This window comes from Onychostoma macrolepis, chromosome 16, assembly GCF_012432095.1.
Source record: "Onychostoma macrolepis isolate SWU-2019 chromosome 16, ASM1243209v1, whole genome shotgun sequence".
Lineage (NCBI taxonomy): Eukaryota > Metazoa > Chordata > Actinopteri > Cypriniformes > Cyprinidae > Onychostoma > Onychostoma macrolepis.
In genome coordinates, this window is record NC_081170.1 from 24,845,469 (window position 1) to 24,857,658 (window position 12,190).

General features: G+C 36.5%; 1 protein-coding gene across 3 annotated transcripts in view; it reads right to left on the minus strand.

Moving 5' to 3' along the window:
• Nucleotides 1-12,190, minus strand: part of ulk4 (unc-51 like kinase 4) — a 215,500-nt gene that overhangs the window by 28,156 nt on the left and 175,154 nt on the right. For 2 of the 3 annotated variants that reach the window (XM_058746124.1, XM_058746123.1), the window contains exon 35: nucleotides 1,453-1,638. In XM_058746124.1, coding sequence (XP_058602107.1) covers nucleotides 1,453-1,638 — 186 coding nt within the window. Of the gene's footprint in view, nucleotides 1-1,452; nucleotides 1,639-12,190 lie in introns of those variants that run through there. The other variant, XR_009266289.1, reaches the window with a different exon arrangement.

Genomic DNA, 12,190 nt, shown 5'->3' on the forward strand with positions numbered 1-12,190 from the left:
AATAATATTTTCTAAACAGTTTGAGGTCTCGGTTAAAAGGTTTTATTCTAACCATTGATTAGTCTCTATATGACAAGAAATTGGTTTGAAAAATATGCGTGCATAGTAACGTCAGCCGAAATGGAAAGACATTTTTTAAAGAAAAAGCAAATTATTTGATTTTTATGAAATTTCATTTGCAAAGTTTTCTTTGGTATAACGTGCACTGATGAATCATTTATGATAAAATCAGGAAAGTATAAAGACATCAGGAAGTATTTATAAAGAAAGTAAATCAAGTCAATTTTGGTTTCATCTTGACTTTGTACAGTGCAAATGAAATAATCACATCTTGACATGATTATGGAAATCTCTGCCTTGCAAATGATAAAATAAATGTTTATTCGTTAATAGATGCAAATTGTTGAAAACATGGATAACGACAGGGATTAATCCTGATTGAGAAATCAGTCATTCTCATGGTCTCGCCCATCATAAATTAACTGAATGATCAATGACACGCTGACTTTCACACAGTCAGTGCTAGTGTGATGAATGTAAACATCCCTGCTGTGTTATTTTCATCCAGATTGATGATTTATTTTTTGTCCTTGCTGATGTTGGACAGTCCCCCTAATCAACAAATACATGCAGATGAGAGGATCAGGACAGGGTTAGAACTGAATTAAACAGCCTGTTTTTGCTATGCTATCTTTAAGGCCTCAGTGTATATGACCTCAGTAATAATTGTATATAACTAATATTAATACCTAATATCACATAAAAATGAAAAGAGAGAGGAAATCAACAGACACGAGGGTCTGGATGCTGTCCTCCTCATTCCGCATGGCTATAGCCAACCATTCAATGACCCAGAAGGCCGCACTGCCCAGGAAACACAGTTCATGACCTCCTACCACACAGACTATCCAATATTAAAGAGAGGGTTCGATTTGACACACACAGGCACATCACATATTGAACTGACACACTGACTCTGACAGCACCAGAATTTAAAATAAATAAATAAAATAATAAAAAATCCCAGCTTGTTCTTCCTACAGAGTAACACATAGAAGAATATATGAAATCCTATTACTCTTTAAAGCTGAATTGTTGCGTTAATAAATAATAATAATATTATTAAAATAAATGACAAAAAATAGATATGGTTTATTAATAAATAATAACATTAATAAATAAAATCAGAAAATAATGCACTAAATAGGGCATTTTGTATTCTTTCCCCCCCATTACTCTGTTTAGTGCAAACATATAGCCTAGCTACTTAAAATGGTTAAGCAATTTAGCATCACATTTAAAATCAGATCTGGTTTCCCACTTTTCCCCACGTTCAATACAGCAAGAATGTAGACTTCTTTTACTGCAACGTATTATGAATTGTTCATACTGCATTCATAATATACAGTTCAGGTACGTGCTGGTCTCAGATCAGCATTTGCATGCACTTACCAAGCGTTTTAGCACGCGGAGCAGCAGTTTCTGCTGTCTGGGTTCAGTGTGCGTCTGCAGTGCGTGTGCCAGGCTGAGCAGCTCCTCCGGTTGCAGGCGGTCCGCACCTTCTCCTCCGTACAGCTGAGCCAGCAGAGACACACAGTGACTGGCCTCCTCATACACCTCACTGTCATTACACGCCAGCTGCGGGAGAACAACACAGAGATCTGAACATTTACTCAGGAACAACTACAATAAAACATAAACTACACTACATACAAAGTATACAAAACAAATAATTATCCACAGCAGATTTATTCATTTGTTGATCTTAGTAAAATATTCCTGCATCTATATAACTGTCTGAAAGAACAGGCTGAATTATTGAACAGCTGAGCTGCAGTCAAACTCTCTCCCTTCATGCAGACATTTCTAGGACTTTTATATTGCTCTTCTATTGCTTTTGGGAAATATGAAACTACATCCTTCATAAGTCTCAGCACTACAAATCTGTTTGTCTATGTACGGTCAATAGCAGTGGTCTGGAGAATCTATATTATATATTTATTTCAAAACTTCTCATTAGGTGCCATATATTTTACTCAGACTTGAGATAAGGTGTTATTTTATCAAAATCACATTGTAAGGGGCTTTAAGGGGAACACATGGATTTATCTAGCTTTTTTTGAGCATATACATTTGCATTTGACAGAGACTTTTATGTAAAGTCACATATTATCAGTTAATCAGCTTTCCCTGGGAATCAAACTCAAGAACCAAGAGTTTGATGTACTATGTAGACGTAATATTCAAAGATACAAAGTCCTCTTAGAACATGTAAAGGACAACTCAGCCGTAAGGTTGTTCTGATATCATCATGGCTTTGACATTTTGATCAACAACATGGTTCAGGTTAGTTGCATATAGAAGTTCTGAAGGTACAGCAGTAACGTGAATCCTAAATTCTGCATTTCCAAAAACAAGAAATCTGTCCACACTGAAAATGGTGTATGATGCAACAAATACAAACATTTCTAAAACTTAAAGGGATAGTTTACACAAAAAATTTACATTTGTCATTATCTATTTACCCTCATGTTGTTTCAAACTGGTATGCCTTTCTTATGTGGAACAATAAAGATTTTAGGCAGAATGTTATGAACTCGCAGTCTCAGTCATCATTTTCTTTTACTGCATTCTGTTTTCTATACAGTGACAGTTAATGCTGACATTGAGGCTGCCATTCTGCCTAACATCTCCTTTTTTGTCCCAGAGAAGAAAGGAAGTCATACAGTTTTGGATCAACTTCTGATAGGTAGAAGACGAATAATGACAGAATGTTCATTTTTTGAACATTGAACTACCCCTTTGTAAACCTACATTGTATACCTGTATTTCCAACCAGTGAGAGTCCATTGTGGGCAGAACACTCAGCATTACAACACAAAAACTGAAACCTTCTGCTCACTGTCCATGATAACTGTGGCTGGTTAGGACTAGTGGTTGACCAATATGGATTATTTGATGCGCAATGCGGATACCTTAGAGAGCAAGGCGGCTAATACAAAGCTGACATATAGGCCTATATGATATCACACTAAATAACACATGCATAAAAACCGACCCTTCACAAAGACCCTTTAGATATTAAACAAGTCTCTGCTTAAAACTAAATACCATTTTGTTGCTCTTTAATGTGTTGTGACAGATCGCTGCAGTGCCTCAGTTCAAGCAGCACGTGAACCGATCATCTCTTTCTCTTTACTAGTTATAGCGTGAAGTAAACATGAATGAACATCAGAAGATCAGAAGATATCGTTTCAACTGCAGAAAGGTGTCAATACACACCATTTTTCAAGTTCAAGTCCATCAACTTTAGTCTACTCTCCTGTCTGGTTTGTTTGTTTGTTAGACAAAAATGGCAGATTCAACGTTATGATTGGTCAGATCGCCTGTCAATCAAACTTCCTGCGAAGGGTGAATTTCTGTAATTAAATTTACTTAACATAATATTTAAAAACAATTTCAACTAGGACAGTAAATTAAAGAAGGTGGAGGGGGTTCAGGCACTGGGTTCTTGCTTGACTTATGGGTCAAACAGAAACCTATCAGCCAATAATGAAAAAGTGCAAAATATCAGCTGATAATATCAGCCATGGTGATAAATATTGGTCGACCACTAGTTAAACTAGGACATGTGTAAGATTGAGATAGAGGGTGGGAAATGTTCATCTAAATTATGACTAATACTATAAGTGGAGTTCAGAGAAAGAAAAAAAATAAATAAATACAATACACCTTTAAGAAAAGAGTGCAGTGTAGTGCAGTGGTTCTCAGCCTTTTTGACTCGAAGCCCCCCTTTACTGGCTTTTTCTGTGGTATTTCTGACGGAATTATGATGATGCTTCTTGTTTGCAAACTTTTTAATTAACAGAAACTGCCAGTGTTAATATATTAAATTTAATGAACTACTATTCATTTTGTTATTCCAGAAAATTGTGACTCTGCATGATCTTCACTAGAAGCTACATACAATTTATTCCTATGGCCTTCTTGGAAGTTTGCTGAGGCCCCCCAGTGGGGGGAAGGACCTAGTTTGAGAGGAAGACTTAAATCAGTATAATTACTGACTGCATGTTCACATGACAATGTGTAAACATACACATTATGCATTTTGTCAGCAGAATTTTATAAAATAAATGAACTGTTTGGTAACACTTTATTTTAGGGTCTCTTAACTTGCTGCTTATTAGCATGCATGTTACTAGAATATTAGCCATTTATTAGTAGTAATTAAGCACATATTAATGCCTTATTCTACATGACCTTATTCTACATCCCTAACTTAACAACTACCTTACTAACTATTAATGAGCAGCAAATTAGGAATTTATTGAGGGAAAGGTAGTAGTTAATAGTGAATAAGTGTTCCCTATTCTAAAGTGTTACCAAATGTTTTTGTTTGTTATGTGTTATTTAGTACAGTTACAACCAATTATTGGATTGCATTAGTCTAAAAAGACTGTCACAAGTCATTAAGATCTAAGTAAACACACCATGAGAATTTTAAAAGCATTATTAAAATGATCTCATTATTTGGCAAGGGAATGGACATATTTTGGCTAAAATCTCGGTTCTGCGCGAGCTTCCAGTACAGTACTCTGCTATAGCAAACTGTGGTAGTAGCAAACTCTTTCTGTCATATTTCTAATAACATTATAATATATATAATTATGGTAAACTTAACTTTAATATATTTTTATGCTTTAAATACCTTTAGTGTGAATGTAAATCGTATCAATATTGTTTCGTCATATTGTGTGACACTTCTCCAAGATTAAATTTTTGCACAATTTCCATACATTGCACTGTACCGGAAGCTGCGGTGGCCACTGAGGCTAGATGTGGACGCGATCATGCATAGAGTCCATTAGAATTGTAATCGATGATTGATGATCTTTACTTTTACTCATCCCTAACCAAACCCGAAATAACTGGAATTGCGATAAGCCGAATCCTGCTCAGGAAATTTCCATATTGGCAGTGATGTAATTGCAGAGGAGAACTGAAAAATCAAAACAGGAAGAGTTATGGTCTCATCCTCAGAGATTGTGGAGACTGCAGTAACAGGCTTAACATGTCCATCAGGGGAGCAGCATGGAGTGTGAGTCCTCAACCCAGACCACAACAATCCCCGCTCAGCCTAAGACTGAGATAAAGACAAAAAGCGACACACAAGGGCCGTGGGGATTTTCTCTGCCGCTCATTTCGGCCCTCAAAGCCCTGTGTGGCCGGCTCAGGGATTCAAGCCTCTTTTCGGCACTGATCTGTTACTGCCCTCTGCCATAAAGGCATAATCCCAAGAGACTCTGGGGCAAGGGCCAGCCGCGCCTAATCCCGCCCCTCTTTGTGATGTCGCTGGCCACTCCAGAATGGAGTGCGGGGCTTTAGGAGGCCACACAATACACCCAAAGAGCGCCGCCCCTTCCCCGGCCCAAAGAGAGGCTGACCGGAGGGAGATCCCCGGCGCTGAAAGGCCTTTGGTGTGCGCCCACGGGCTCCGCGGCTCCGGTATTGTTCACATGCCAACGCGGAGTCAGAGCAGAACAAGAGTTAACACCTGCTTAGACGGCCTCCCAAATCCACCCTGTTTACTTAGCAGGGCTTGTAGATGCATCACAGAAATCAGGCTGAGGAGTCTAATGGGACTGTGGGCTGAAAAGCACACAGGAATCAGGGAGATTAGGGAGTGTTAATGCCACTGTGGGCTGTGAAAGGATGATTGGAAGAGAGAAAGAAAGAATGAGAAGAGGAGGAGAACCGAAGCCTGTGGGGACGTGTAACGCGTAGGCCTCTCATGACCTCCGCATGTACTCAGGCACAAAACTGGGCCTGTGTATTTGAGGCGATCAATATTTCCCACCGCCTCATGTGCCACTGCCTTTGGAACAAACAACAGTGCAAATTACATTTTTCAAACCATGTGTTGCTTCAAACTGTGAACTCAGCCGCCACGTAAACAGACTGCAGGGAAGATCATGTGTGATTGTTTGCGGGCAAGCTCGGAATATTTACCACCAAAAATGAAAAGCATGTGGAGTAAATGCATGAAAAGGCTTTTATATTGAGCGGAGACTTTGAGGTGACATTTCCCTTTCGAATGAACTATTTAAAATGCAGTGTGTCCCTAGCACACATAGACAATCTGTTCACCTGATCCTTGGGCACCATTCGCCCTTGACAACATACTCGTATACTGTCCCATCCTGGTGACCTGCTTCCACATATATGCATATGCCTGCACACATACACAAGTTAACCAATGCTGTGTGTCCCACTTCTATGGCTGTGGTTTTTGTAGGTATTTTATTAAATAAATATAAAGTTTTATTTTAAATAGCAGTGCCCTATCTTGGTTTAAAAACCCAAGGTCAACGGGAGAGTGAAGCCGTTTATTTAGTAACCTTTGGGAGTAATTTTAACCAAACACTATATGTATCACTTGTGCAGTGGTTTAAATATTTCGGCCTAAATTAGATATATTTGTAGGAAGTCCTGTTTAAACAACATTATGAAGCATAGGAGCACTAGTCATCAATTCAAATTATTCATTGTCATGTTGCAGGCCCTGATGGCTTTTGAGTTTTAGATTACAGACGAGGCATTCTGTGACAGAACTAGTATTTCTGTTCAGTCTTCTGCTTGCCTTTTTTCTAAGTTGAATGTGTATGGCAAAAAAAATAAATAAATACAGTATAATTTGTCAGAATGAATTTAAATATTGTGAAATGTGTTTTTAGGAAGTCTTATTGATAGCATTGTTAATTTAGACTAAATATTTAATAGACTAAATGCATAGGCCAGTGGATGTGTAGAATGTTGTGAATAATATGTTCTGCTGAATGACGAAATTCTGTGGAAATCTTTCTGCACAATTCTGCAGGCGGGTAGTTGACATTAAATTTCAAGCAGTGACAGCAGTATCCTGCAATGTGACATGTACTTCATTTGAAACTATTAAAAAAAACAACAACTTTTATTCTTTAAATACTTGCACTGTAAAAAAAAAAAAAAAAATTATATATATATATATATATATATATATACACACAGTATATGCACACACACATATGCTTACGCTGTATATACTGTATACATATGGTAACACTTTAGAACAGGGAACACTTATTCACTATTAACTATGACTTTTCACTCAATAAATTCTTACTTTGCTGCTTATTAATAGTCAGTAAGGTAGTTGTTAAGTTTAGGTATTGGGTAGGATTAGGAACGTAGAATAAGGTCATGTAGAATAAGGCATTAATATGTGCTTAATTACTACTAATAAATGGCTAATATTCTAGTAATATGCATGCTAATAAGCAACTAGTTAAGAGACCCTAAAATAAAGTGTTACCATATATATATATATATATATATATATTAGGGGTGTCAACGTTAACGCGTTAACGCATGTAATTAATCCAAAAAATTTAACACGTTAATATTTTTTAACGCAAATTAATTGTTTGATAAGGTTTGACCCCAACTTCTTCCCGTCATCGCAGTGCGGAAGGTTATCTATCATTGTGTGATGAGGGTGCAGCGAACCAGTGTTGCCAGGGTAACGGCACAAGTGGGCTATTTTGAAAATACAGTCGCGGGAAAAATTACAGAGCCGTGGGTTGCGGTTTTTTGCTCTACTTTTATAATGTACCGCGACCGCCCAAAGTGTATATAGACAAATAAAAATTAACATAGATCCTTTTACTAATGTGTATTATACTTGGAATGTATCCTGGCAACTTAAGAACGGAGAGACAGTTGTAATATCACAGACAATGTGAGTTTCAGCAGAGCATACATGTTAAGGCTTTTACACAGCAGAAATAAACATGACAACAGCCACTATAGATTATATAAGATAATAAACACACGATTACGATAGATATGGTCTGTATGTGATTTTCTTGAGAGGATTGTGTACAACTGAAATGCTAATTTGTGCAGCGATATAAAAGACTATAAATAGCATATTTTAACATCAGTAAACGACCAAATTCCACATGTGATCGTAAAAGGAAGTTATTAAAAAAACACGATGGTGGTTTAAAGTGAGTTCTATCTCATAAATTGTCTTATGTAGCATGATGCTAATGTTAGCTCTAATGCAGCTGCAGAACAGGTCCAATTCTTCTTCATAATGCATTTTGTCATAATACTTCATGTAAGGTCACAAGAAATGTTTTGTTGTATTTATTTAGAAATACTTTTGATAATAGTTGGGTAAATGTATACTGGGATTGAAGCGATGTGGCTTGGTAAACGTTTTATTGCCAGTTTAAAGGCTGATAATGGCTGAATAAAAACAAAAGAATAATGATAAAAGAATAATAAGGATTATGTCCTTTTAAGTGTGAAAGGTTCTGTTTTCTTAGTTTGTCATGCATTTCTTTATTTCAACACATTTACAAGTAAATTCTAGTATTTTAAATTTGTGATTAATCATGATTAGCGCGATTACATTTTTTAATCGATTGACAGAACTGTGTGTGTATATTAGTCACAAACTGCATAAAAGCTAAAATGTACTACTTTGTATGTAATACAACATCTTAAATTTATTTTATATATGCATATAAATTTTCTTCTAAAATCTTGATTTGCAAAACAGTGGGACACTGATGATTCAATTGCCTGCGACACAGTTATGATGTTGTTCATTAAAAACGCAGCTGGCATTTATTAACCAACGTTGCCGTACGATGAGATGACTGAAATCCTGCTGGCATCATCTGTTTTGTTTATCATACATCTTCACTGTAGCTGTTAAAAAGTGAGGGATCATAATGAAAAATGAACTCAGCCGCTTCTGACAACTTGATAGAGAAGAAATGATGAGATGTCCGGTAAGTAATATTTTTACTGTCCACTATTTAATTTATAGGGGTGAAGCAGCACAATGGGCAGTGTATTTACTGAACTAGGGAATAGATGGAAACATACCCATGATTTTTCATCTTCAGCTATTCCAGAATGTACATGACACTGTAATATGTTTATATTTACATATTTTCCCAAACAGGTTCACCACAGACCACTGGTCAAACAACACAGCACTTGTTGAGCTAATGTTGGTTTTGGGCTCAAACAGAGCTTTCATAGTGTCACAGAGCAACAAGCCACATTTATTCACAAAACATTATGTGTTTCGTATCCAAATAGTATCTAGATATTTTTAGACTAACTGCATTGACTTCCTTCCAATTAGTCTCTAGTGTGATTAAATAGAGATCACACCACACTTACCTATGTAAAATGCCAATCGCCACTTATTACATGAGATTGCATTAACTGAAACATTTCTGTCATTCTAATTTTCCATAATTACAGAATTTCTACCATTTCATTTCCTGTCAGTAAAAAATGTTAAAAGGGATTGAAACTGAAGAAAAGAGAAGAAAAAGTCTTAAAGTGCTCTCTTTGGGGAGTTTGGGGAGAAACAAGAATTCAAGTGTAAATTATTTGATTTTGGATATTGTTGATTAAATCAGGTGAGAAAATTGCAAAAGAGAATTTTCTTACTACTTAATTACATATTTATTACATAATAATTACATTTCACTTAACATGAACAATGAAAATGCATTTGCATTTATATCTTCAATAAATCCATTTTAGACCATTTCGAGATCATCTTGGGTGAATTTATAAATGGCTTTTTAATGTGGTCAACTGTGATCTCAACACATAAAACACATTAAGAACAGTGTCATGACTGATTTTAGATAACACACAAACATACAGATTTAAAAACCTTTTTCACAGGAGAATTGCATGTTAGTTTTAGTGTGTAACAATGCGTCTGTCAGTTTTTCCTGGCACAGTGGGCAGAATCAGCTTGAATTCTGCCTTGAGGGTCATGCGGGCACAGCTTGCCACTCAAACGCGTGCACACACACACACACACACACACACACACACACACACACATAAAGAGAGAGAGAGAGAGAGCAAAAGAACCTGGATGCATGTCTGAGGGTTACCGAGTTGAGTGGAGTGTGTTGGTGGGGAGCTGGTCTCTGGTCTTTCTGCCATCTGTGAGAATTTTATGCCACAGTGCATCACTATGCCAACCACTTTCATTTTGCTCGCTCTCTCTATCTTCAATAGATGGTATTGTCAGTGTAGTCTCATCTAGACGTGTCAGCTGAAAGCCTCTATCAGACATGAGAGTCATATACAGTGTGCAATATATGAAACTACAACAATGGAATACAAAATACAACAAAGCCTTCCACACAACCTAATACTGAACTGCATTTCTGTTTATTGCATCTCCCACAAACACCCAGACTCTCTTTTCAAAGGCAGTACAGAGTCTTCATCTATGGCTGGCTGTCCTAATACGCTTTCATGAGTGAAAGATACAAAACCTTGGCAAACACAAAATTCACTGGCAATGAAATTCAATCTATCTCTTGTCAATTTGAGGCTTCCATGAAACGAATGAGAGGTAAATCTCTCTTTTCAATTATGAATGTCTCACTCGTCTGGATTGATTATTTTTGAAATGGATGCTCCATTATTCATTATGGGGATCGGTTAATGACACATGAAAATGCGATTTAGAGCAGAGGATGTGTAAAAACGTCCCTTATGCACTTACTATAGTCTAATAATGGATTTCACATCACAGATTCTTTATTATATATCATGAAATTACTGTTGGACACATTGGAATCAATCTACATAATTATGTGTAGGATGGTCATCACTAATTCAATGTTTTATCAGGCATGATTTTATATCTTTGTATTTCTTTACTATAGACTACTGTATTGTCCGCATATCATCAGCACTCTAAAAATAAAAGTTCCAATTAAAGCCAAGAATGGTTTTCAGTCTGACATTGTGTCAACCCTGGAACCTTTGAGACTACGCATGGACCAGTCTGCTGTAAGTGTAAGACTAGAGCTCAGCAAGCAGTGAAATGGGAGAATACTTTATCCCACTGACTTCTGTAATGTAACAAATGATGTCTATCTGAAATGTAACTGATATGTACACATTATAGCTGAATTTGGTTGTCAAATCACTTGCAGTGCTTAATGCTGTTCTGTACACACACAGTTCAGTAACTCACAGGAGTAACAACCGCATTCTATAACTAAATTGACTTCCGAAAAATACAGATTTGGATTTGCAGAAAAATCTACACTGTGTTTATGGAACTGAACAACTCGTTGTTAATGTTGTATTTAAACACATATTAGAGTCACATATTAGATGTCTTGACTCAATGTTGCCAGATCTTGCCATAACAAAAACAAATCAAAGCATACATATAATAAACTTAAATCCAAACGTTATTTTGGAAATAAGCCACATTCCAAAATTTTGCAACCTACAACTAGTATACTTTGTTATTTCCATAAAATGGATTGCTTTATGAGCCGAGCCCAAATAATAAGCCTATAGACGCCTAATAAGCATTGTTTATAGTAAGCGGACATAGCAACGCATAACAAAACATGATGGCTCTGTCAATGGTGATTTATTTAAAATCACCAAACATAAATTTTTAGTTGATGTAATATTACTTTGGTCAAAAATAGGGGATACCAAATGTGTAAGATGGTAAAACGATCTGTTTCTGTATACACACAAAACTGTGATGAGGAGAATTAAAAGGATAAGGTAGGCAGGTGTGATTTCCACTGGTACAATGTAGTAAAGTTTAAGTCAAGTGTTTTGGTGTACCTCTGTATGTGGTATCCCAGATTTATTGGAAATATGTGACTGGGTACAAATGGGTACATTTCGCTGCACATTTTCACTGCATGTGGGTTTATAAAAAAGCTCAGTGTTTGTTAGTATTTTTGCAAAATGATCACGTTTCACAACACTTTCAAAGTAAAATATCCATTGACTGTTGGTAAAGTGTGTCCAGTTTTCTCTAAAAAATTTAAAGGGGTCATCGGATGCAAAATTCACTTTACATGTTGTTTGAACATAAATGTGTGTTGGAAGTGTGTGTAAACATCCACCCTATAATGATAAAAATCCACCTAGTGTTTTTTTTTTATTTATTTTTTTTATTTTAAAATGCCCTTTCTCAAATCAGGCAGTTCTGAGATTACTGTCAGATTACCGTCTTCCATTAGACCCGCCCTGAGTGAGCTGTGAGCTGTCTGCCATTGTGTCGACTCCGGTGCAGTGAAGGACAAGAATGCCTCCGAATAAGCGATTGAGG